At 52.1% G+C, this 26,380-nt stretch overlaps 4 protein-coding genes and 4 pseudogenes across 4 annotated transcripts; 5 read left to right on the top strand and 3 right to left on the bottom strand.

The window, feature by feature from the left end:
- Positions 1-1,753: 1,753 nt before the first annotated feature.
- On the top strand, positions 1,754-2,266 carry SAPIO_CDS7145 (annotated as a pseudogene; the record flags this gene model as incomplete).
- A 2,350-nt stretch (positions 2,267-4,616) lies between these two features.
- SAPIO_CDS7146 (uncharacterized protein) lies at positions 4,617-5,193 on the top strand (the record flags this gene model as incomplete). Its single annotated transcript, XM_016789061.1, has 3 exons — positions 4,617-4,655; positions 4,727-4,838; positions 4,934-5,193. 3 exons carry the CDS (start codon positions 4,617-4,619, stop codon positions 5,191-5,193), a joined length of 411 nt encoding a protein of 136 aa, XP_016640888.1.
- Positions 5,194-5,490: 297 nt separating this feature from the next.
- Positions 5,491-6,410, bottom strand: SAPIO_CDS7147 (Uncharacterized protein; the record flags this gene model as incomplete). The annotated part of the gene is made up of 3 exons (XM_016789062.1): positions 5,491-5,666; positions 5,735-6,282; positions 6,346-6,410. The coding sequence occupies 3 exons, from the start codon at positions 6,408-6,410 to the stop codon at positions 5,491-5,493; spliced, it is 789 nt and encodes a 262-aa protein (XP_016640889.1).
- Positions 6,411-7,660: 1,250 nt separating this feature from the next.
- Positions 7,661-10,402, top strand: SAPIO_CDS7148 (annotated as a pseudogene; the record flags this gene model as incomplete).
- Positions 10,403-14,894: 4,492 nt separating this feature from the next.
- Positions 14,895-18,327, top strand: SAPIO_CDS7149 (uncharacterized protein; the record flags this gene model as incomplete). The annotated part of the gene is made up of 7 exons (XM_016789063.1): positions 14,895-15,404; positions 15,490-15,759; positions 15,911-16,372; positions 16,435-16,750; positions 16,814-17,178; positions 17,239-17,436; positions 17,503-18,327. The coding sequence occupies 7 exons, from the start codon at positions 14,895-14,897 to the stop codon at positions 18,325-18,327; spliced, it is 2,946 nt and encodes a 981-aa protein (XP_016640890.1).
- Positions 18,328-19,782: 1,455 nt separating this feature from the next.
- SAPIO_CDS7150 lies at positions 19,783-21,858 on the bottom strand (annotated as a pseudogene; the record flags this gene model as incomplete).
- Positions 21,859-23,153: 1,295 nt separating this feature from the next.
- On the top strand, positions 23,154-24,953 carry SAPIO_CDS7151 (annotated as a pseudogene; the record flags this gene model as incomplete).
- Positions 24,954-25,234: 281 nt separating this feature from the next.
- On the bottom strand, positions 25,235-26,268 carry SAPIO_CDS7152 (putative ct20 family protein; the record flags this gene model as incomplete). Its single annotated transcript, XM_016789064.1, has 2 exons — positions 25,235-25,950; positions 26,043-26,268. The coding sequence occupies 2 exons, from the start codon at positions 26,266-26,268 to the stop codon at positions 25,235-25,237; spliced, it is 942 nt and encodes a 313-aa protein (XP_016640891.1).
- Positions 26,269-26,380: the final 112 nt, after the last annotated feature.

Consider the following 26,380-nt stretch of genomic DNA (forward strand, 5'->3'; position numbering starts at 1 on the left):
CCAGCTCAAGACTGGTTAAAACCACCCGGTATCATCTAAGATCGTGATTTATAAGAAGTCGGTAGTGGAGTTGATTTTTTTCTCCACTGAACCTCATAGAAACATTTTAGCAACCAGTGATGATGTCGTAAGCATGGTAGCTTCCTCCGAAATGCGGCTCGATTTCGGAATATCATCGGCAAACACACCCTACGCGTCACAACGCGGCGGCTAAACCGAAAGCCGCCAGGACTCGAAGCTTATAATTGTATGCCTTGCGATTGCCATTATTTTGGCAGCCTTCCTGGACGCCAAACGTCCGATCTATCAATGCGCATTGTATCGATTTCCCATTGCTAATTGATAAATTGGGAAACCCAGGCAATCCTGTTTCCGTTTGGGTGTTAGCCGAAGTCTTCATTGGGCCCAACCGAATAGCTTAGTCATCAAACTTGGCGACTGCATTGCGTCAAAGTTGGATCGGATCATCACTCACATTAAAATGCAGTAGCATGAGCTCAACTCTTCATATCACCTCCTCTTGTTCCCTCTCTTGACTCCGAAAGGAATCGCAATGGAGTCACAAAATTGCGGAACTCGAAGCGTGGGCCTCTGATTGTCTTGAAAGCTCTTTTTCGAAAACTAGAAGATAAATCCTGTTTCTTCCTAGAAATCTACAAGTACCTTCCAAACGAGAACGGATAACCAAAAATATGATAAGCCTTTGGCCCACTCTCCTACTTTGACCCAGGTATCTTCGTATACGTGTAGTGTAGCCTGAACATTTCAACCACACCTTCATCTAACACTGATCAGATAGTGTCTCTTTTCGGGACTTGGTTTATTCGGATCTATCCGTAGCTGGCAGCCCGGAGTCTTGGTTCAACAGCCTAAGAACTTCCCAAGTTAGCAGGTTCAAAGACAGCACGCAAGAGGACGCACTGGAGATCTAGCGCTCGAGACAGACACCATACCGAGCATTATCGAACATCACATTAACTTCCTTAGGCCGTTGAAAGGTGCTATTCCAGTAAAGCGCAAAACCTGAAATCACTTACAGTGTCAGGGGTCTAACTCGCCTCGTAATATATATATGTCCATCTCAGAGGTTAACTCTCATCACAAAATCTGCATCCTGCATCTGCCAATCATCAATCATTGCTGGACATCAATCACACTTCGTACACTACATCAGGGAGCTCTGAAATAAGCGTCGTCGTCCATGTCGCTCAGCATTGCGGGGAAGCGAGAACCCCGGCGGGAAGGTTGCGAGTTAGTGAAAGGGGCCATGCCTCCCCACTTCCTAACCTCACCTGAACCACCATTGAACTTGGACGGGATGCCAGAAACGGGACTTAGAGAAGGATCTATTGACCACGAACCATTATTACCGCCTCTGCCCGTTACGTTTCTCATAGGCGCAATCTATTTAAATCCACTCAACTCACAGTCAACAAGTTCGCTTCCAAGTCTCGAGGGAAGTGGTATTAAAAGCCCCGCATTACCTTCAAAAGAGCTGTGTTCTTTGAAGCCTTTCTCAATCATTTCCCCGCGCATCGTAGTACTTACACCCCGCCTCGAACTAGACCGTCCCTTTGTGCCAGCTTAGGGACTTAAAAATTCCTGATCTAGCACTCTCATGCCCACCACCACCTTTGCAACCGCAGATCCAGCCTCCATTGCTTTTTACAGTGCATCATTCTGATACATTCGCTATCCATCTTTCCGTCGACACCCACTTAATCGATCATTTCCGAGGTTACCGGCTCCAGCTATGTCAGCCGCCAAGCCAAAGAAGGATGTAGCCTCATCCCTATCGAATCTCTCGCTCGGCAACACAAAAACTACGAAAACCAAATCGAAGAAGAATGTCGTCGTCGACTCCTGGGAGGACGAAGACCTCTCCTCCAGCTCAGACGAGGAGAACAGAGGCGGCGATTCCAAGAGGAACACCTCATTGCCGTCGGCTCCACCTCCGACTCCTATCACGCCATCCTATAACAGCCAGACGGATACAACCTTTGTGCCAGATTTTTCATCGGGGAACTACGTGCCCATGTCACCCGGGCTGACGGAGGCCAGGAGACCTGAGAAGACGGATGCTGTTGCTAGGAGGATGATTGCTGGTGCTCTAGGCATGAAGGCACCGAAGCAGACGGAAGAGCAAAAGGCATATGACAGGGCTATCAAGGAACAGGCAAGGAGGAAGAAGGAGGAGGAGAGGGCTGCCGAAAGGAAACGTCAGGAGGAGGTCGAGAAGGCCAAAGCAGCCATGTGGGGAGATTAGAGAGACAGAGATGTGTGAGATGGTCTTTCCCATGTGCATTTTCGAGTTTACGCAAACGCGGGGTTTGGCCCAAGCTTACACGGGAAATCGTCAGACCAAACGGGAACTGTTACTTTTGGAGTTATAGGCTCTTGGATGGATGCATTTTACGTCTACCAATTACTTCTCTCGCTCGTTGATAGAGAATTTAGAGATGTCAATGATGTTGCTCAACCTGTACGGATCGGGAAACCCGGGCTGTCAGATCTATGGATATAGGATACACTGTGGATGTCAAGGTGTCCGTGTCTCTAGGCTCGCATATCCAAGTCCAGAGCGGGAGCACGACCCATGGCCTAATTAATATGGGAGACGAACCTAGCGAACGTGACCAAGGTCGGAAATTATATACATGCTGGAGGAACGAGGTGGTAAATTAATGAGGAGTTCACGAATGAAACGGGATGCTACATGAACCAGCAAGGTGTTGTTGGTTCGGACGGCTTGATATTGTCTGAGCTGTCTGGCCTGTCTGGATGTGGGGCATTGAAAGACGTGTCGACTGGTGAGAGCAGCCAAGCCCAGCGCTACTCCAGTGAACAGACACCCTAGGCACCCCACGAAGTCTAAATTCCCGCCTACCCTGGTCGGTTCCCAGGCGATCAATCTCGGCCCGCGTTATTGGTCCTTTGAGGGAACAGCTCGCCAAATTTTATTTCATCGGGATTGATCTTTCTCATCATCAACAGAGCGGAAAAACTCATTCCTGCAACGCCTCCATGAAGCCGTCATATATCTGGATCCACAGAATTGGCAGGTCTTGCCGTGTCCCATCGAGAAGAGCGTACTCAAGTATACCGCACCAAAATTCCTTTCTCCCAGACGCCCCAACAAGCTCTCACAACGACTTGGGTTCGTTTCTCAAATATGCCCAGAAATCAGGCCTCAACCCCAAATCCACAGTTTATGTCGGTACCCACTACGAGTATACGGTAGCGGGTAGTCTCGCTCAGTACGGATTTTCACTGAAACGCGTCGGTGGCGCCTCAGACTACGGTATCGACCTTTTAGGGACCTGGGCTCTTCCGTCCTCCCAAGAGCCGCTTAAGGCGTTAGTGCAGTGCAAAGCGGGCGCCATCGGCCCACATACCATCCGCGAGCTTGAGGGTGCTTTTGTCGGCGCGCCCGTCGGATGGAGAGGCCAAGGTGTGCTCGGGGTTCTCGCGAGTCGAAAGGTGGCGACTAAGGGCGTGGCTGATGCGTTGGCGCGGAGCCGGTGGGCTATGGTTTTTGTTTGCTGTTCTGCCGAGGGAGTTATCTCGCAGGTGAGATGGAATCATCGGGCGGAGCAAGAAGGCTTGGAAGGATTGCATGCAGCGTTGCGGCACTCCGCGGACAGCGCGGAGTCGCGGATTGTTTTAACTTGGAAGGGGGAAGCGTTGACTCCGGCCGGTAGCATTGCGCCGTGCAATGAGGAGTGAGGTGTTGTTTGAGTGGCCTACCTCGACCTAAACTGGACTTCTCTTTGGGCGAGTACGTCTTACGTTTCGCTTCAGCCTCGCCTGAGGGCCCCGGGCACACGCGAGCCAGGCTTTAGGAATTCGCTCCGGGATCCTTCTTTCGACCCTATTTCGGAGTTAATCTACCCACCCGCCGGGGAGCATCTGGTGCCCATACGTCTGACTTTTCGCCGTGCCTCGCTTGCGAATAGTATACTACAGAGTGAGCTCTTAGCGACTAGTGTACAGATCTTGGAGGTTGGATCTGGACGGGAGTAATATTGCTTGTATATTACATTCCACAAAGGCGAAGGAACACAAGAGACCCTGGGAAGTGTACTGGACCTCGCGACGAGATCTATAGATCTGTTTGCTTATAATTTCGGAATGGAACTCCCACGATGAGGCCAAGAACGGACCTTGTCAATGACGGATTTGATCTCGTCGCTGGCTGGGATATGTAGTAAAATGTATTATATATACGAGAAGAATGCTCATAAATATTCATCGCCACATCAATCGATCGGAAACGAAACGCATTCACCGGCATGACCCAAAACCGATGTATTCGCCAACTTGATATTCGTTTTGGTTTACCTGTGTATCGTGGTCGCTGATATTTGTCTGCTCCGTCTTGGCGGGTGCCGATGCCGCCTCCAATTCGAAACATCCAAAATTGAGTTGAATGAACCTTCCGCACTGTTAGGTAATGGAACATCCCTGTCCTTAATGTACCAGTAGTAAGTTTATTACTGACCCCCACTAAAGCTAACTTCCCACCATTGCTGTCGATGGCGGAACTACGCTCCCCGCAAACAACGACGAAATATCCAACTTTCCGAGTTCAATATCTGATATAGCCCATAGCTGCGATGGATAGGCTGACCCAATTACAAGATGCTGTTGACCAGGTAAGGATACGTGCTACTCTCTCCAACCTTCCAAACACGGTCAGGCTAACTGGCTGGAACTCGACATTCAGCTTGCCCTTCAATTCGTCGCGTCCATCCATTTCGCCCACAAGCGCCACGACCTCGAAACCCTCGGCCCCAACGACAAGATCCGCAAAGTGAAGCAAGAGGAGGAGAAAGAAGGTATATTTGCCCTTGCCTCGATTCTAGTGGGCTGAGCGGAAGGTCCCTACTCCCTTTGGCGAGAACGTGCTAACCCCACGCGACCCAACCTGCAGTTGACCCTCTTCCCGAAGATGACTTCCGCGCCGGCCTTCTTGAATTATCGCGCGATCTTATCCTTAAGGAACAGCAGATCGAAGTTCTTATCTCGACACTCCCGGGCCTCGATAGCAGCGAGCGTGACCAGGAGCAGTGCATAAAGGAACTGGAGGAGGAGCTCAAGGTGGCTGAGGAGCAGCGGCAGGATGCATTGAGGGAAAAGGAGAGGGTTGTTGGCCAACTTGATCGGATACTGAAGAGTGTGAGGCGGCCGTGATGGTTTTAGTCCCCCTTTTCATTGGGAATTCCGTTTGGTTCGGCGTCTCGGTCCGGAGTTTGAGGGCGTGGTGCCCAGGTTCTACAAATACCAAGGGAGAGCTATCCATATAATCTATTGAGTTTGCGAAATATACCACCAACAGCGCCATATGCTCTCTATCATCAAAGTACAATGAATGCTGCCATATCAACGCCCCCTTAACCACCCCGTACCTTCAGTCCTAGGCAACGCCAGAACCTGCAATATCCATCGGAACCCCCGCTATTAGATGAGCCATCGCGACCTGATCTTCGTTTAAGCCGGAGGGTTCTTTGACTTGAAAAACTGGGGGTAGACGTCGCGTAACTCTTGTAGAGTCTGGATTTGACAGTTGCACGCTGGCTTCTCTGGTATCGGGGTCCCCTCCTCTACTAAGTGAACAACTGACCATCCGAACTCCGCCGCTTTGCAACAGTTCAAGTACGAGTCGTCTGTAGACACAGCTGTGGTTAGCAGGACAGACTCATCAGTGGCCCGACCACGCACCCTGCGAACTTACCAACAAAATAACAGTCCTCAACTCGGCTCACGCCTGCTTCCCTCATGCCCTTCTCGTACATCTCCCGACTGGGCTTGCAGACGAGGCGAGGCTGGGAATAATCGCAGTACGTCAACCCATCGAAAAGATCATCGACGCCGAGAAGTTTAACCACTCGTTTTCCGTGGTTTATATGGGCATTGGTAAACAGCCACATGGTTACCTTGCTCTTGTCGATATCTTCGAGGAGGCTCCGCAGCTCCGGGTCCGGAGTAATGACATCCTCGAGGACCAATGCATCGTCGACCTTGGAATTGTACTCGAGTGGGTCTATCTGATGGTGACGAACAAGGCCCTCAATAGCTAGGCCGTAGTTTTTATAGTATTCACGATGAAGTCTTATGGCTTCTTCTTCCGGAAGATTGAGATGCGTCTGGAAGAATTGGTCTATAAGACGTGCCATCCGATCATGGACCCTCCTGCCTACAGAAAAGTCAGCAAGCCAGGCCAGCAATGAATCATAGGACAAGGGATCTTCACTCTTCGAGTATAAGCAGTTGTCAATATCGCTAACAAGATGTGTTAGTGAGCGACGTTGACCAGGGAGAGCGCATGTGAGGTTCTATGCGTACAAGAAAAACACCGGCTTGGCCGATGTCGCTACGTCACCATTTGTGTGGTTGTGGTTTGTCGCCATGGTTGAGGTCGTATAATTTCGCGATCCTGCTGTGTGTACTCGAACAGATGATTGCCAAGTGCCCTTTCCTGCGATACGAAGAGAATTTTGAGGTGGTCCGGGCTGTATATGTTCTCTCTCAGACACAAACAATGCTCGTGGCGGACTGCAACTGGCTCTACGAAGATTCCCGAGCGTGGAGAGATGAGTCAATGGCGGTGACGCTACGTTGATGGAATGCAATGCCTTCGTGGCAGGGAGATTAGCGGACAAATAATGAACAACAGCTCTCCGAGGAGAAAACCCTAGCATCTTTGGAAAGACACGAGACCTCAATCTAGGATTGTTTCGAGGTTGGTTTGTCCTTGCCCGGGGAAGTTCAACAACTCTCGCTTAATAATTCTGGCAGAGATACGAAATACATCGAGGCTTTAAGAAAGAGTTACCGAGGAGCCTTGACTGCTCACTTCAGCTCCCATAGCTAGGAACCGTCAAGCGGCAGGCCAGGATCTGATAATTGCGGATTTTTACTTTCCTAGAGCAGAAGAAAAATGACCATAAACATCTACAGCATTTTACTAGATTTTTGACTTTTACGAAGTAATGGGATGTGAGATGAATTTTTGCTCCTCGCCAAGGCTGCCGTCGGAGGAATCCAACGGGTAGAGTGGAGTCGTTGCGTTTGTGACACTTGCCTCCTGGAAATCTATTGGAGAGAGCAACAGTTGGGCAGTTCAGGGATTGAATTCAATTCAATGCTTGCATCGCACTGTCCGACAGCGCGAAGGGGGCCTCAGGCATCCAAGAGCAAAACAAGCACGAGCAATTAAGCGCTGGGAGCCACTAGAATATTGTTCTGTCTTGTGATTGGCTACACACGACGATAGCCCATCCTTGATTTCACGAGCTTAATAAGTTCGCTTCACATTTTATTTTATTTTTTTCTTCTTCGCGACTTTGTTTCTGGTTCTTCCTACTGAAACTTCATCTGCAAACCTACTCTCGGAGACGAACCCAACCATCAGGGTAATTCCGGCAGCCACTATTTGATGACACCAGATACTTGTGGCACAGTCTGAGCGGTAGCGGTTTGTATTTCGCGCGTGGCGATTGTTGCAAAACATCGTATTGCCGACGAGTGAGTTGGCCCTTCAAGCGAGCCTCCAAAGAGCTACGAGAGTAGTCGTGGCATTTTCGCAGAGAGGAAAAGGGAAAAAGAAGGAGAAGGAAAGAAAAGAACGTCTTGACTTGCCCAGCAGTTCGTGGCCGCAATGGCGGCGTCTAGCCATGTTATCACGGCTGCCACCCTCCCACCGACAAGCCCTGCGAGTATTTCTCTTAACCAGGGAAATACGTCGCACACACTGACGGGGGAGGAGCAGTTTGTGATACAGGAATGTCACAAAATCGTCCAGTTCAGGAATAAGATTCTTGCTGGAACTCACCCTAGAATTCAGCTTCCGCCACAGTTGGCTGCTAAAGTAGCTGCCGCACAGAAAGTGCCCCCTCCCAATCTTCAATCGACAGCAGATGCTGCCAAGCGTTGGCCACGTAGTCACCAGACGAATACCGACTCCGTCAAGACGAAATCGCCCGTCGTTATTCCTCGACCATCACAAGCAGTCGCTGCCACTGCCGCTGCTCCTGCTTCGAAGCCGTTTGCCACTGGCAATGCTGAGATTAACCCCATCTTTCTGGAAAAATCTGAACAATTGATAAAGGCAGAGTTGAAGTTGGAGAGAGATAAGCTCGAGCGGGCTCTAAAGGAGGAGGTGGATCAGCAGAAGAGATACAAGTTTAATGCCGCCCAAGTCGAGTCTCCTCGAGATGAACTCGACGTGTCTGACATTTTCGCCAAGGCGCAGGCCCTTGTGCAGGCCGCGGCAGCCCCCTCTGTTTCCGCTACTGCCAACGTCACTAACGCTGCAGCCGATGGAGATTCTTCGTTCGATGAGAACGACTACTATTCTTCGAGACATGAGACTCTCGAATCTCGTGACAGTGGTGCTGAGCAAAGTGAACCCGTCGAGGCCGCGGGTGCCGATCTGAAAATGACAGACAAACGCGCAGCTCCTCCCGCTGCGCCTGGCCAGGTCGGCGTGTTCCAGCAACAGCCGCCGACTGGGCCTCGGGCTGATGGCTACCACCCTCCCCAGCCAGCACGACTCCCACTCCCTCACCCACCTTCCATCCCTCAACTCCCGCAAAACCCTCCCACATCTAACACTGAGCCCCAGTCAGACATAGGTGGCGCGAACGGTGGTACGCCTGATGGACGGTCCCGCCAGACCAAGGCATTGAGGAGGTCCCAGCGACTCCGAAACATGCAGGATTCACTAGAGAGCGGCGAGGCCACTCAGTCCGACACCTCCGCCCGACTTGATATGTACCAGTATCCTGCTCAGCAATCGGCGAGTGAAGTAGAGCCGATGGAACATCAACGACGTGCACCGCCTCTCATCCGGTCACACAACCTCACTCCCGTGGCGCCACAAGCTGCCCACGTATCGTCGTTGGTAGCGGCGAGCTCTGCAATGGTACCCGGTGCTGGAGGTACCCCGAATGGCAACGGACACCGCGGTGCGCCTCCGCAGATAGCAGCCCTTAGAGGTGAGCTTAGAGGAATATCTAGTCCCGAAAGTTCATCCCCTCGAGCAACGGTTGGCGAGAAGAGGAAGGGGAAAAAGAAGAATAAGCGCAAGGCGGATAAACTTGGCCAGGATACTTCTTCGACCCCGTACATTAAGCCTGAACCACGGTCTCCATCGCCACTTTCTGCCCCGGCAAACATTCGACCTGCGAAGCGCAGAAAGCAGCAGGGCCAGCAGTATGCCCTGCTACCGGAAGATCTGCCTGAGCAGGCTCCCGCGCGCCCTGATTACTATCAGCTGGTGGATTCGAACCAAGCTGAGCCAATTCCAGTAGCGTATGGAAGGCGTGACGACTTGTACCAGCCCGGTTCGGGTCGACCCAGCCCTCGTCTCGTAAGTCAGGGTTACGAACGTGTCTATCGTGACGATGCCCCGGTTGCCCAACCGGCCGCGCCTCCCCACTACATCCGGCAGGGCAATTCCCCCCGAGCTAGATATGCTGTTCAGTATGCAGATGAGCCTCACTATCCGGTCCGATCAGCCTCTCAGGCTTTACCTAGCCGCGGCTACTATCAGGACGAGTATGGCAGGGTGGATGTTGATGCCCCTCTTGGAGGCTCCCAAAGGCAACCTCTGAGACGTGTGCTCGTTGATTCTTTTGGTCGTGAGTACTTCGAACCCCCGCCGGCCCCTGTGGCCCGTCAGTCCCTTGCGCCGACTGTGCGGTACGGCGATCCGGAGGTTATTTATGAGGGCACCGCTCCCGTTCGACATTCGGTTGCGCCACAGATGCGACCGCGGGAGCCAGATGTTATTTATGAAAGGACAGTTCCGGCTCGGGCCATGTCACGTCGACCAGGACCCGAAGTTTACGAAGAGGGTGGTGTGATTTACCGACGCGCCTCTCCCGTTCCATTCCCTGCTCCTAGACGAGTTATTACGCAACCTGAGTTTGGTCCTGATGGAATGGCGTATCAATCTCGCAGATACTCCGTTAGGCCCGCGCCGGTGGATGATTACGCGCCAGACCAGGGCTTTGTGGAGCGCAGGCCGGTGGAGGGAGGAGCTCCTCGACAGTACATCGCGAGATCGGCCAGTGTTCGACCGCTGGAACAAGTTAGATACGAGTACCCGACAGATATGAGGGGTCGGCTTCATGGCCTGAGGGCTGATGGTGTTCCCGGAGAGTATTCGGCACCATTATCTCGACCCGAGAGCCGCGTCGAGATGATGGCACCACCGGCGGCCCGTGACTACGGACCGCCCCAGGTTGTGCAACGTCCGTATAGTGTTCGGCCTGCAGAGCGATACTATGGCCAGCCTGCTCCCGTCGATGATGGAGAGGTGGCGTACATTGAGAGGCCTGGTGCGCGGCCTGATGTTGTCTATTCTAGCGAGCCACGACGAGAGGCTTACCGATGATTGGTGTCTAATGTTTCCTGTCAGAAAGGAAGATGTGGGACAAGTGGTGTTTGTCTTGGTGTCTATGAAGCGAGTACTATTGTCTTTGTAATGATGGGTATGTCAGCTACTATGGCAGGGAGGACTCGGTCCGAGGATGGGGTCTATTTGGCAGAAGTATTTGTTTCTTTTCCCTGTATGAATAGTTCAGAGTTACAGAGTTACACTACACATATGGGTTTATGGAAGCATAGGCAGGCAAACCGGGTTAAAATGGATGCTTCTTTTCAACATGCGGTCACAGGTCCGAGATTGCGAGGTAGTGGACCCTAACGTCGAGGAGTAACCTCTAGTTTTTAAGAATTGTATTAATGATTAGATGTAAAGAGTTACTGACATGTTCCTTTCCATAGTCTGAACCTCCAAGGCTTCATCAGGCTCGAGCTTCTTCTGTTCGTGGTGAAGGATGAAATCTTATCCTGGGGCGGAACTACAAGCTTGGTGTCACCTGGAGTAAGCTAGCAGAGGGAAGTCTTTCTCCCTTGCTTCATAGCTCGATTTGATGACCCAAACCCCCATCAATAGATCTAGATCATCAGTAATTTCGATGAACTTGGCACATGAACTCGGAGTCTAAGTTTCTTTTTGTTTAATTACTTTGTAGGCCGAAACATCTCAAGATTTCAGCACTCGAATTGTTTCTAGTTTTCGAGGGAGGGCTCATATGAGAACAACGAAGGAGAGATATTCTAACTTCATCCATTTCCTTACCCCTAGCGCCTCATACGTATCAATGTACGCCCTGCTTCAGCTTTACATCATTGTCCTGTCTGCATCCATACCAGCGCGTGGAGTTAAGGTCGTTGTTTTTCTTTGTGACATCGAATGCAAAACGCTTTACGTAAACAGTGATCTTGAAAGACAAGCTCAGGTGATGTTGAGGTCTTTCCAGGTCTTCCAGTTCCTTCTACGAACTACTAACTGGAACAGTATTAGCGAGGGTGCCTCCCGGATAAGTGTCGGATTCTGAAGTAGATTCTCAATGGCATCAAGCCCGGCAGAGATTTTCTGGGGCAAAGCACGCGAAGTGTGGGAATACCGGCATTCTCTAGTGTGTCACTAGTGAGGACGCTTGGGGAGCACGTTGAGGGCCTATCTTGAGGATCTAGCTGGTACCTCTTGGATAGGTCAGGATTGTGGGTCTGGTTGAAGAGGTGGAGGGATAGGTTTGAGGGTTAAAAGAGCATTTCGAATAGGTTTAAAGTTTCTGTGTTAAAGGGTGGACGGTGATAGGTTTGTGAGAATGCTTCGATGCCGTTCAATTAACCCGATAAGACCGGTCGAAGGAGCTGGGAGCCGCAGATCAATCTGATCTTCCCTTGGAGAGTCGGTTCAAGGAACCAAAGCGCATATTACTTGTCCTGGTTCGCGAGTGATTAAGGCCCGCATTGATGCTCGGGCAGGAGGGAGGGAGGGAAGAAACAGGATCGGTAATGGGTCGATGGAGATCATAGAGGAAAGATGCTATTATCTCGAGATCAGGGAGGGTTTTGGCTAAGGAGAATCACAGCTCTTGGGGTCTTTCCCCTGCTGCTCCTCGCCTGCTCCCCTTGACAAATGAATCATGGTCGATCTCCCCTTCTGATCTGTGGCTTGCTGCGGCATTCTCGATAATCAGACATGGCTGGACCCTGGTTTGACACTGACGCGTTCGAGCTGGGGTATGAATGCTTCAGGTCAGAGAAGCCGCTGGCAGTTATTTTCCAGTAAGAAGAGAGGCATGGTTGTTAAGTCTTTCATCAATCAAGCGTCCTCCGTATTTCCTGGCACACAGTCCCCGTCCCCACCAAGCTCAGATCTCGTTCCAAGATGTGAGGGTATAAGTACACTACTACTAAATAGGGAAGTGGAGTTCCTTTCTCTTAGGTCGAAAGACGCCTGGCGTGAGCTTTACAGTCTGGTAGCAGACATTATGATCTGTTTGAGCCTTAAGGAGTAACCTTTTTGTAGCTCCCCCGAAGACTCCCGCCCGTCACCGAGTATCTGCAAGACGAAACAAAGCACTCTTTGTCGACCGAGTCTGGCTGAAAGTCTCTTTTGTTGCCGGCGAATGGATTGTGCAGCGTGCAGGGGGTCCACGTCCCAGGGTTCAATATGGAGAATTAGGGTCAGGCGACGCAGGGATGGTCAGGCGAGGAAGTTTTGGCTCGAGGTACATGACGGGGAGGCATATCATTACGAAGCGTATGTACGACGTAAACTATATGCAGTGGATATGCTATACCCGACGAGAAGAGCAAAAGAGATGCATCCCGGACGCTCCGGTAGTTGCTTCCATTACGCCGGCGCTTTCGGTCGCCGAATCAGCAACGCTGGTCAGCTGCATCGCGAAGAATGAGGCTCTTCCTGGCGCTACGGTAAACCTTTTCAGAGGTGAGAGGGACAGACCTGATAAACAGAGTCGCTCTTGGGCGCAGAGGGATTCATCGAATCGGAGCGAATCACAAGATGCATCTGGTCTCTTGGACCTTGCGGGGCGTGGGACCCTGTCCTTTTCGGTGTTAGGTCTGGTCATACTCTGTTCTGTGCAAGCAATGATGGTGCCAGACTGCCAGTTCCAGCATGGGCGGTCACTGAAAAACAGAGAAAAGCTTGATTGGTGGTCTCAATCGGCTTCGAAGTCGACAATGTCATTGATTGATCAATACTGAGGTACTTCAATGTCTGTTTCCTGATGAGAGAGACTTCATAAGGGTACAACTTAAGATCCATCAATACTTCCTGGGCAGGCACCTTAACCCGCGTAGAGTTTGTTCAGGTACACGACCAATCGCGTACCCACAACGTGTAAATTGCCCTGAGAGGCCGGGAAAGATGTCCTCCAGCTTGCACAAACCATTTGATTGATCCAAATTGCAACTGACCAAGCATGATGCAGACTCTAATACATCAAATTGACCATTGATGTTGGACGAGAACACAGCATTTGGCTGGCTGAGTGTTCTATCAGTGGTCGGTCATCTCACACGACTTGATCAACCCGAGTTCTCTCAATAGTCCATTCTGTAACTCGGCGTTCGAAGTACACTACTAAACTACTTGGATGCAGCCTATGGAGGGAAAGAGCCAATGGTGGGGTGGACGTCGACATTGATCCAGTCTTATCACGTAATGCGCAGAGATGTACCTGTACTCGGCTCTACGGGATTCTGATGTGAGAACAACTTGAAGCCACAAATGCATCTACTGCGCCGGTATGGGAATGCAGATGAAGCCTGTGAGATTCAGTCTATCCATATGTGAGAAGATTACTGAGGTATTGAACACTGGAATATCCTTGGATCTTCTCCTCTCCTAACCTTGGGATGGGACCAGGGACGCGCTGGCACGACTTCGTAACCGGAGCAGCACTGATCTCGGTCCCCCAAATTACCTCTCAGCACTGCCTCAATGGATCTCCGAAAAAGTAATATTGGTCTTAGCAGGCTTGCAGCATGACAAGCAATGGCAACAATATCGCCCCCAATTTCGAACCTCCAAGGTTTAGGGCCTGGAAGAGGTACTTGTCCTCGTCGCTACACAGGGTGCGATACATTTAAGATATTGGGTCCATTGAGCACATGTCGACTTGTCTAGGACAAATAAACTACTGCCGCACCGGCTAAGGTACAAGACAATTGTTAGGTTTGATGCCAAGGGCATCGTCAGTCGCAGTAATGTTGGCTAAGTATTTCTATAATTTACTAAGAGGAACATTTTTCAAAATATGATATTCCTCTCAAGTGCGCTGTTCCATAAAGCCAGGGAGCTTGTCGTACAAAGTAATCATGTAGTGCAGTGCCTCGGACGAGATGTATCTTCGATTGTACTGCGACGAGGTTCAATGTTCCCTTGTCCACCACCCACCATCAAGAAGTCACTGGCTCCCACCAATTGCTAGTCTTGGTACACTCTAACTTGGGTCCGCCTATCGGGATTGCGTGCAGCTGCTAAACCTGACATTGGATAGACCAAGACTCACTGCACCTTCTTCATCCTTCCCTGCCTGACTAACCAGCCCACAGCACCACAGCACCACCAAGAAGACTCTCTTTGGTCAAACTCCTCTTCTCTTCTCTCCACAACTTGATCAACTTCTGTTCTCGTATCGAGGCCAGAAACCACCCCAGGAACATTATTCACAACCCTTTCTTTTTCTTATTCCCTTCTTGATACCTTCGTCTCTCCTTCTCCTTCTCCCTTTCCCTTTTTTTTCAGCCTTCCTTCTCTTCTGGGGCGAGATCGTTTTATACCCTTTTTTTTCTTCTTACGCTGTCATCCGCCTTTGGTCTAGTCCGAGCCTTCCCCCGCCGCCGAGAAACCCCAGCTTCCCCCGTCTTCGAGCCTTTCGAGTCCCGCCCACTTCGTCTCTGCGGCCTTTGCGATTCATGACAACTACTACCGCGAAGACCACTTCTCGAATTTGTTGGCACCTGCGTTGCTCAGTCCATAGCTATTTATCTCTTCGGCCACTATGAACAAGCTGTCGAATATGCGTCAATGGTCAGAGCGGATGAGCCCCAACTTTGCCATCGGAGGCCGACCGAATCCGAACATACCGGTAAACCCGCTGAATCCTCATACGAAGGCGCCGCCAATCCCCCAAGGTCCTCCAATTGCTTCTCCGCAGGGCGATGCCACGATTCACTACTCGTTCAATGTGCCCTTCGCCTCCGATCTTGCAGGGCCCAACACGGAAGACATCCTTCACGCTACCACGGATGCTGTCCTCCGCTGGACTCACCCCGAAGACGCCCCCGACGATGTCCCTGTCCACGATCTTCCAATCCACGCCCAGAACTTGGCAAACCTGATGAGGTTATGTAGAGATCTTTCAGCTGGTCCTCTACCCGTAGAAGCACACGTAGTTACGACCACTCCTAAGAATGCCAAGGGTCAGGTCACAACTGTCTGTCTCTCGGGCTCCCCCGAGCTCGTCCAGAAGAGCCGTGAGACCATCCTCAATGATACCCCCATCTCTCTGGTGCGTATTTCCAAGCATTGCCGTCCTCTTGGCAGGCGCCCCCCTTCTCCCCCCTCCTGGCCTTAATTTTAACTATGAACAATAGCGATGCACACACATTGATATCGACGGCAAGCTTGTTTGCGATCTTGCCGCCGGCGTTCTCAAGAAGCCCGTCATTGAAGACCTTGACAAGATCTCCGCCTATTGTGGTGTCGACATCTTCCTGCTTGGACCGAAACTGACACCAATGGTCGATGGTATGGCTGGAGATGGCGAGGCGAGAGTCGATCAACGATGGAGAATCGCAATCTACGGAGATGTCCTGGCGGCTGAGCATGCCAAGGCTCGTGTCTTGATCCAAATCGACCGTCTGGTATGGCCCTTAACATCCCGCCCCTCGCTCTTGCTCTACCTTCCCTTGGATGCCGCGTGTCTAGCACCTTTTCTTTTCTTCTTCTTTTTTTTTTTTTTTTTTTTTTTTTTTTTTTTTTTGGATTATTTCTCTTGCTGACTACTTGGGACAGCTTGGCCGCATTGTTGATGCCGTCCAGCTGGAACTGTCTGTTCATCAGATCATCTGTGGACGCCACCGAAAGAGCATCAAGCTCATCGAGTCCGCAACTGGAACCGCCATCTACTTCCCGCCGCCCTTCTCGCAGATGTACCGCTACTGCCCCCCAAACGCCTGCCGTCGCGATCCCAACGACATTTTCATCACTGGCGAGAACCAGCAAGCCATTGAGATGGCAAAGCAGAGACTTCACGATGCCGCGCTTAGAGTTCGAGTTTTTGTAAAGGATGTGCAGATCACCCCGGCAAAGATCGATAGCATCCTCCTCACGCGGTTAGACAAAGTCAGGAAGATCATGGAGGCCAATGCTGCTTATATCATGTTCCCGCCGCTCGCGAACCAGCGAAACATGGTCAGAGTCCAGGGACTTGACGTGCTACACGTTGAGCGAGCGATCCGGGAGATTATGGCTCTGGTATGATTTTGATTATTGAGATGCATGAGGTTGTCGTGCGGCAGACTAACCTCCTACTCTAGGCTGGTCAATTCTATAGTGCCTCGTGGCTTATCCAGCACGCAGATCCCCGCCAACAACCACCGAGTCCCGCTGACATTCGAAATATCCTCGGCGATATTTGCGCCAACTCCGATGCCGAGATTTCTTTCGACAAGCATAGCTTCAACCTGACGGGATCTGACGATGCGGTCAAGGCAGCTTTGGCGGTCATGTCTGAGATCAAGTTTATTGTCCAGTCGCAATATCAGATCCGTGTCAAGATTGAGTTGGCGAGTGAGCACAAGGAATTCGTCAGTGGCAAGAAGAACGGCAAAATCAACAAGATCATGGGTTCCAGTGCGTCTTTTTGGGACTATCTATACACGCCTCTCTTTGCGAAGTACTAATTTTATCTTCTAGGCAACGTTCAAATTATCTTTGATGGCTTCAACGAGTACAACTTCAACATTGATGTTATGGCCGTCAACTACGAGTTTATGAAGCGAGGCCTGAGCATGGTGGAACAAGAAATGCCGGCGTCTATCTCTTTCCACGTTCCAGACCAGTACCACAAGCGCATCATCGGTATTGGCGGTCAGCACATTCAGAGAATCATGAAGAAGCACTCTGTATTCGTCAAGTTCTCCAATGCAATGGACCGCGGCGGTATGAGCCGCGAGGATGACGACATCAAGGTTGACAACGTCATCTGCCGAACTCCCGCTCGTAACGCCCAGAACCTCGACGCGGTCAAGAACGAGATTCTGGAGATGGTGGACCGTGCTGTAAGTCTTCGGAAACATACCGCAGCCCTTCCGAGGTAATTCGGAGCTAACCACCAGTAGGACTCTGAATACACCTCGCAGACGGTCAACATTGACCGACTCTATCACCGTCAGCTCCTCGCGCGTCTCGGTGACATCTCTGATCTAGAATCCAAGTACAATTGCAAGATTCACTTCCCCAGCACTGAGGATGCTAGTGATGAAGTCAAGATCGACGGCCCTCAGTGGCAAGTCCCTCATTGTGTGGACGAGCTCTTGGTACGTAGCTACAAAAATCGACAGCTATTGACTCGAAGCGCAACTAACCTTTCCATCTCATAATAGGGCATGGTACCCGACAACCACGAGTTAGTTTTAGCTCGGTCCACCGATCTGATTAAGTTTCTTGAGTCGCCCGATTTTGCTCATGAGCTGGTTCCTAAGTTTAAGACTCAACACGAAGTCGAAGTCACGGTCCATCAGAACCCGGATGAGCGAAGGGAAGACGGCCTGCCTACTATTACGTTGATGTGGAGCTTCACTCGCAACAACGCCGGTGGCCTTCGCGACGCAATGGACTTCCTACAAGCCCAGTTTGCCACTGCTGGTGTGGAAGTCAACATTGTCAAGGGCTCCATCCTACGACCGAAGTCTGACTCGTTCGAAGACTCGCTCCAGTACTTCAACTCCCGACTTCTCCAGCATGCACCCGCCCCAATCAAGACTGATTCACCCGTCAAGCCCGCTTTTGGAGAAGAAGTCGCTCGAGAGCGGAGCACCATCTTCGACAGGCTCCGAAAGCCTGGCAGCATGACATCCATCTCGTCATTCTTGGACCGCAGGAAGAACAGCTCAACCTCGGCTGCTGGGTTTTTCAAGGGCTCAAGTAACGTATCCAAATCGTCTCTCATTTCTATCGAGTCTGCCAGGAGCTTCAACGCCGACCGTAACCCCTGGAACGATAGCGGCGTGAACCTTCCGGAAGAAGACCACAACATCTGGGGACCACCCCAACATATCGGCAACGGCTCCAAATTGATGCCGCATATGCCCCAACCTGGCGATGCCACTCCACGACACGGCACTCGCGCGTCCGGCGACAGCGGACGCCCTTCCACTTCTCATTCTACCAATTCAGGATACCCCGGTCCCATTGGACCATACCGTTAGATTCCCTTCTTAGAACTGCAAAATACCCCGGCTGGATATACCCTATACCCTGGCGTACAAATACCCGGAGATTCTCTCTCGTGCATCGGTCGGCAGCACTTTCTGTTTTCTGGGTCGCAATGATTTTTTGTTTCCAATTTTCCTATTCAAATCTGTGTTCTATCTGATGTATCTCTTTTCTGCTTCTCAAGGATGCTTGTTTCTGTCTTCCTTTTCCCCTTTTTCATTTTCGTCACCCATCTCGACATCGGTTCTTGAGCCGTGTCATGGGCTCTTACTGGTGACAATTGGCCGCCGCTGTCGGCCAGTTTCCATCATTTGTTAACGGTCTCGGTGGGTTCACGAGCCTTTCGGGTCCTGTATCGTTTTGAATTACGCGCCACGACATGTCGAGATGATGTTTTCCCTCTTTATACCAAATACCAAATACCCAAACGCGCTGCGTTTCAACAATGAAGAAAAAAAGGTTTATGCTTCGACTCCTACACGCCTGATGGGACGGCCACCGACCTTTCCAGCCTTGTGTCTATCGAATACGCACGGTGGTAGCATTTTCGACTGGTAGCGAATCTTGTCTCTTTACGTTTCAGGAGCAGCCACCACGACTGTAGGCTTGCAGTTCGGAGAGTTCTTTTTATTGCGAACCTGTTTGTTTCTTTTTCTATTTCTTTCCGTCTTTTCAGAAAATTCCGAAAGAGGGGGGCATGGAAGGAGGCATTGATGTTGTTAGGAAGGGGTTTCGAGGGTTGATTTTGAAGGATCGTTCCGTGCATAAGAGGGAGTTTGGCTGGACAATTGGGTCGTCTGCGCATGCTTGCACGGAACTGGGGAAAGGGTGGGCATGGTTTTATGCCTCTGGACATGGCTGTGTAAGGGGAAGATGGAACTCGGACCGGGATGAGATGTTCTATCACTCGTTTCTTTTCGGCTCGGCCTCATCTCCTGGAATAGGGCCGTGTCACTCAGTCAACGCAATCGTTTTCTGCATATCATATTCACAGCGAGAATGGCCTCCGACAGCACACTTCTTTCTTAGGGATTTCCGCAGTTCATGATCTTCCATTCCATGGAGGTTCATTTCGAACGAACCTTGAGATTGGAGAAGGGTGTCTGACGAGTCGTTTCTTTTTTTTTGTCCACGGCAGCGCCGGTTGACGGGGCTTCTGGGGGAGGGCCCAGGACTCGGTGAGGTCCTTGGGCTTTGGGCACAAAATGATTTGATTGCTATAGGCTGAATAAAAGTGATACCCAAGTGATTGCAAGATCAAAGTTATTTTGCAAGATATATCTACTGAAGAGGTGATTCCCGGAGAGTGTCCGCGTGAGAGATTCGTAGTCCGTGTTGTACGACTTTTTTTTTTTTTGTATTGTGAGCCCGTGAGGGTCTAAGTATTCATCATGGCAGTTTTACAGGATATTAATTGACCGGTGAGCATCTAACAAACATTTTCAGTTTCAATATCGTACAGGTCCCACAGCGACATGCTCCCTCCTCCTCCTCTCCCTCTCCCCCTCAACCCTCGCTACCTCCCTGCTCTTCCTTCTCCCCTCCACCCCCAGCGCCGCGAACCGTCCCCTCGCCCCATGCTTCACCTTGGTAATCATATCCATCGCAGCGCCCTTTGTGATGTCCGACGCAGTCAACGGCTCGGCGCCCTTCCCGCGCAGCTTGTTCAAAAAGTCGAGCTGGCCCTGCGTGGGCGGGCCGGAGCGCCAGCGCTGGCGGCGGTGGATGAAGGTGTGGGGGAAGGTGGTGGCGTTGGAGGCGGCGTAGTTGTCGCAGCCGTGGACGGCGTCGGGGAGGGAGGTTGCGGAGAGGAGGTCGCGGGGGGTTGCGTAGGGGGATTTGGCGATGCCGGGGGGGAGGGCGCGGACTTCGACGGCGCGGAAGAGGGGGGTGGGGGTGGTGGTTGTAGTAGTAGGGGTAGTTGTTTTGCGATTTGTAGATGATGATGGTGATGATGATGATGATGGGGCTTGGATGCGCTCTATGCGGATGTAGGTTCCGTTGGGCGCAGTGAGGACGTAGCGGTCCGGCGAGACTTGGACCCAGGCGTTAGGGCTTAGCGTGCGGATGTGTTTTTCGCCCGATGTGTCGGCTATGAGGTCTAGGACGGAGGAGTATTGGGTGAAGGTGACCTTGGTGTTTGGGTCGAGGGGGTTCTCAGCAGCAGCCGAATCAGAGGGGTCAGTGAAGGCAGCTGCGACATCGACCCCGCGGCGGTCTCTAAGCGCTTTAAGGTCTTGCGTAGTGGCGTCCTGGACGATCTCCCCTGGGTCCAAACCGAAGAGGGTCGGGGTCGTGACGATACCAGTTTCCAGGCTCGAAACCATGTCAATGACATGACAGTCCGTCTTCCCCGGGTAGAGGCGCATTCCACGCCCGATCATCTGGACGAGGAGATTCCTGGATTTGGTGGGGCGCGCGAGGACGACGCAGTCGATGTTGGGAATGTCGGTGCCCTCGGTGAAGACGCCGCAGTTGACGAGCACAGGGAACTCCCGCCTCTTGAAGGCGTCGAGTGTTTCACCACGCTGAATGGTCGGCGTGTCGCCCGAGATGAACCGCGCGTCGATACCGTAATGGCGGAACTTTTGCGTAAGGCTCGCTACGTGGGCGAGGTCCACGCAGAAGACGAGGGTGGATTTCCTCTTCTTCTCCGCACAACCGGCGTGAGCCAGCCAGCTCCGTACGGTGATCTCGTTGACGTGGTCCGTGTTCACGGCGCGGGAAAGTTCGCCGGGTCTGAAATCGCCATTGGAACCGCTTCTCACGGCGGAGATGTCTGCCGTGGACTCCACCGTCGTGAAGAGGACGTCGCACAACCACTTCTCGGCAATCATGTCGACGTAATCCCGGTGATAGACGATCTCGTCGATAGCAGCACCTAGCCTCAACCCGTCAAACCTCGAAAAAGTAGCCGACACGCCCACTAAGGCAGGCGAATCCGCCCTCTTCTTCTCAAGACCAAAGTGCGCCAACGTCCGCAGGTAGCCGGGAGCGACGATGTGGTGTGCCTCGTCGACGAGCACGAGCTTGAACCGCTTCGGGTCGAATTTTTCAAGCCTGTCCCGAGACGTGATACTCTGCACGCTGGCGATGGTGATGTCCGCGAGGCCCGAGGCGTGGAGGTTACCCATCTCGACCTCGACGCGCAGGTGGGGGTAGGCGGCGGCGCAGTGTTTGGCCGCTTGCTCGACGAGCTCGCGGCGGTGGGCGAGGATGAGGGTTTGGGTTGCCATAGGGGACGGGGCGGGGATGCGGGAGAGGAGGTGTGTGAAGATGACGGTTTTGCCGCTGCCGGTGGCGAGGGAGATGCCTACGCGTTTGTGGCCCTGGGAGAGGGAGGTAAGGACGGAGGTTATGCATTCTTCTTGGTAGTCGCGGAGTTTGATGGGGGAAGAGGATGGGGGAGGTTTGGTGTGCAAGGTCCTGAGGGGAGGGTGAAAGTGAGTGTGAGGGTGTAAGTGCAGATAAGGTCTACGGATCCCGGAGGACCTTGTGAGACGTTGGCTGAATATGCGGAGCATGGTACATGGTTGTGAAGACCCGGTTTAGATCTTTATCCTGCGGGTTCATAGAATGGGCACGCCGTGATGGTCATAACATTTGACCTTGCTTTTATGTAAATGGGGAGCCTGGCATGACGCGAAGGAGGTGAAGTTCGAGGTCTAGCCAAATTAGCCTCGAAGCATCGAGGCGAGCAAGTCTTCTAATTCATTGATACACGGTCCATGTCCAGTCTCTGCTGGAACGGATCAATTGATACGAATTTTCATGGACTTGTAGAATGTCACGTGCGCAACATCCCCATTCAACTCGATATCAATTGATACCTCGATATTTTAGGGGCAAGAAGGGTGGCTTCGCAGGTGTCTGTGAATGAATGCATACCGAGCAATGCGAAACCTAGGGGTATCGTAGTAAAATGGAAGCAAAAGAAATAAAATAAAATAAATAAATAAAACGGAAGGAGAGGGAAAGAAGCTAACCGTTGATGTCCTTGGGTCGAATCGCTCATCGTTCGCTGTGTCGCCAGGCTATGAAACTAATAACGTCTCCGCTTCGGAAAGCTGCTCAGTTACGTGCAGAAGGTTCTTGCTGCCTTAACCTCTGCATCCATCTTGGGAGTCCCAACGTTACACAATGGGGTTCATTCCGTATGTTCCGTCCTGCCGGACAACCTGGACAGGGCCCGGACACCGTCACAGCCGGAGTTAAAGGGCTTGGATGCCGTCGGGCCCGCTCTCCCATTGAAAGTGACGACGCCGATCCACTGAGTAGATTGGACAGTTCTATGGGTGCCTTGGTATCACGACCTCATTTAATTCAAATGCGATTGATTATTCGCGTCTCGGTGCGGATTTCCCGAGTCGTGCAATCTGTGTATTTCAGCCCAAACAGCATGAAATTGGTTCAGTTGGAAGTTCAAGGGATTGGTGAACATTGAGCATTAGGTGGGCATTTGGAATTCAGCGTTTGTGGTGGCATTCGAGCCTGGGCTTTAGTTGGTCTCGCTCTTATTTGGGCTAGGCCAGGCCTGAGTGTCGTTCTGTTCAACACCAGAGGCTGCTGACAGATTTGATTTTACACAGCACATGGTGACGGTATTTTGGATAATCCACCCACCAAAGACGCTCCTGCCAAAGTAAAAATTTCAATGAATTTGCACTTGACCTCTTCGTCCACAAATCGTCCTCCACTGTGCGTTCTCACCTTCACTCATCATGACCACTTGTTTGTTGATTGTTACGCATAAGGAAAACCCCCTACTCATCTATTTCCCAACGATCCCAACCCATAGGCTGGCGAAACTCACTCGGCAATGAATCTATGGCCGGACGACTCCGAAGATGAGTACGTCCCCGGTCCATCTGGGTCCGAGCCCGAAGATAGCGAAGAGGAATCGCCGGTCATCTTAAAACCCCCCCAACCGAGCAGCAGCCATGTGACCAGACATGAACCATCGCCTGCATCTCGGAATGAGGAGGAGGGGGGTGGGGAAGAAGAGAACGAAGGACAACAAGAAGGCGAAGAAGACAAACAAGGGCTTCATAATGAAGAAGCGGCCAGGCCCAGACGGAAACGAAGGCGTCGTTCGGCAGGCCTCGATATGCCTGAGGGGCGTTTACCCTACAAACGCATGCCCGGCGTCTTCAACGCGGACTACCTGGGCCTGCTAAACGAAGACATTGACGACGCCAAAGAAAAGATCACCGCCGATCCCAAGCCTTCAAAGTTCTTCACCAGCCAGATTGGCATGGTGGTATGGACTGCTACCGAGAAACAGTTGTTTTTCGACGCCGTGGGAAAGCTCGGAAAAGGCGACTTGCGAGGGATTGCCTCGCGGATACAGACCAAGAGCATCCCCGAAGTTACACAATACATGCAGCTCCTCGAGAAAGAGGCTACGAGCAGAGTCGCTCAAAATCGAGACATCGTGACCAAGGCGGATATTCCCGCGGCTGCCGAAATCAGCCTCCAGTGCTGCCTTGCCCTCGATGCCGCCGCCGACGAACTCTCGCTTCGCCAACAGAGGTACGAGGAGAAGCGGGAACAGCAAAAGTGGGCCGAGTTCCCCTGGGTCATCACGCAGACAACCGCATCCGAACTAGACCAGAACCCGAAAGACTACGATGAGCCCTTCGTACAGCTCTTCCACCTCCCAACCTGGCTGAAGCTCTCCGGCACTGTCTTCATGAACGCGTCGTTTCCCGAGAATAACTGGCACTTTATCGACGAGGAGCCGCCTGCGATTAGAAGCACGGCTTTCCAGGATTTTCATAATCTTACCGTCTCTATTACCCGCCGTATTATCAGCTCTGCCATCTTTTTTTCCTCGTCAAGAATTCGAGCCAAAGGACCTACCGAAACTAGATTGAGAGACTTGGTCAAGCGGGGGGATGTCGTGGCGGCGGTGAAATCCCTAGGCTTGGCCCGGGATAGTGGCAAGTTCTGGGCTAAATGTCCCCGGCGGTTGAAGCTGGATGTCTACGACGATAAGGGCCTGCGCGAGGGCGCTGATGGGGAATCTGACGCCGAAGACGGCGCTAAGGGCTTGTCAGTCCTGTCCTTCGCGGAAGTGGAACATGCCTTGGGGCTAACTGAGGAGTTGCAAGAGGATTCGTCGGAAGAATCCCAGAGTGAAGATGATGACAACCCCGAGGATGAAACACCCCCCACAAAGGAAGAAAACGATATCGCTAGCGATGACGATGAGGTGGTCGAGGCGCAATTACAAGCCGCCGAGGCAACCATGGACGAAGAGATCAGGAAGGAGATCGAAGACGAAGAAGCCCAAACAGAAGCTCGGGAGCTCATCTTCCACACCGCCCTCGATATCCCACCTACCCGGCGTACGATCGACGCCATCAAGCGACGTGTCATGACTGAACGGAACCACGAGTCCTACGCGGCCTCCTGCGACGAGGTGGCTAGCGTGAACGGAGAGCTGAAGCTTTGGGAGATGCTGAAACTTGACCCTCCGGAGAGCCTCGCTAGGAAGAATCGTGTTCTCGAACAGGCGAGAAGGGAGGCTGTTTCCACTGACGATTACTTGAAAAGAGAAGATTGGAGGAAGAGCATCAAGTATGTCAGTGAGTGGGAGGTCACGACGAAGAAGTAATGATGTTCTGTATGATTTATGAAGATACCCCCATGTGGAAGTAGAGCCGAAAAAAAGAAGACTCAGAGTGAAAAGTTTCTTAAGCTTCGCGTTTCTAATTTCAGCTTGCAGTTGCGAGTCGCTGCGATCTGGTTAACTGTACAAGTACAACACAATAAAATAAGTATCCGCCATTCCTCCTGCTCCGGATAACCTTGGGTATAATCATACATTGGCCTATGCCCGCTCGTGCCGCTCCCGCATTGCATCTCCTCTGCTCACATTCACCGCAATGACTCCCGTTAGCTTCGCCCCCTGCCCCTCCCTCTTCCCCTCCCTCTAGAACCCCCTCTACCTCTCCCTCCCCTCGCACCCCGTGTTGATCTCGCCGGAGTCGCCTCCTCCGCACTCTCCTCTTCCTCCTCCGACCCGCTCTCTTCTTCCTCCTCTTCCTCCGAGCTCTCCTCAACCTCCGACGCCTGTTTTGACACCGAAACCCGTCCTCCCCTCCCACCTCTACCCCTACCCCTACCCCGTCCTCTCGCCGTCCTCGCCGCCTTGGGCGCAGGCGACTCCGTCTCCGTCACATCCTCCGAATCGTCAATAGTACTCGACCTCCCAGACCTCAATCTCTCGCTACCGCGCTTACTCCTCCTTCCCGGCTTGGCAGGCGGTTCCTTCTCCTTCTCCTTCTCGCTCTCGGGCTCCTCCGTCCCTTCTTCCTCTTCTTCTTCCTCCTCCTCGACGCTCTCCTCGCTCGACATCTCGCTCGAAGAACCCCGAAGCACCCGCTCCTCTATGAGTTCGTGGAACTGTCGACCTAGTGAAAACTCGAGGTACTTATCCTCGGCGGCGTCGTCGTCGAAGTTCTCACGGTCGTTGATGATGTCGAGGTTGTAGTGCGCGCGTAAGCGTTCCCAGATGCGCGGGATGCGGGTGTGCTGGTGGATGTCGGGGTCGAAGCCGTGGTTGCGGAGATGTTCGGATATTGCGATCATGCGGAAGTGTTTGTGCATTCCTAGATCATCGGCGCACATTGTTAGCATAGGCTCTCGAGTAGTGTAAGTGTGGGGATTGAAATTGGGATCGGGGGTCGCGCATATCCCCTACCTGCTGGCTTCCATCGAATCACGCCTTTGAAGAGGGAGGATAGTTGGTCGTCTGTCCACATGTCGTTGTGGATGTCTACTGTCGTCGTGCCTTTGCCCGCTGCTGTAGCTTTGCTGGGCGTTTCGGATTTGGGTGTGTCGATATCCATCGCATCGTCGCTTTTCGTTGTGTTCGGTGTAGAGACGGATTGGCTTGCGCCGCCTCTGGCCTTCTTGCGTGGCGGCATGTTGAACGTAGGGAGAGGATATGAGGATATGCGCTGCTTATCGGAGGGTGGTGATGAAGCCTGGTGAATCAATTCGTTGGATCATTAATTGATGGCTTGCTGGGAAAGCTAG

Source organism: Scedosporium apiospermum, assembly GCF_000732125.1.
Source record: "Scedosporium apiospermum strain IHEM 14462 chromosome Unknown SEQ_SAPIO_0110, whole genome shotgun sequence".
Taxonomy (NCBI): domain Eukaryota; kingdom Fungi; phylum Ascomycota; class Sordariomycetes; order Microascales; family Microascaceae; genus Scedosporium; species Scedosporium apiospermum.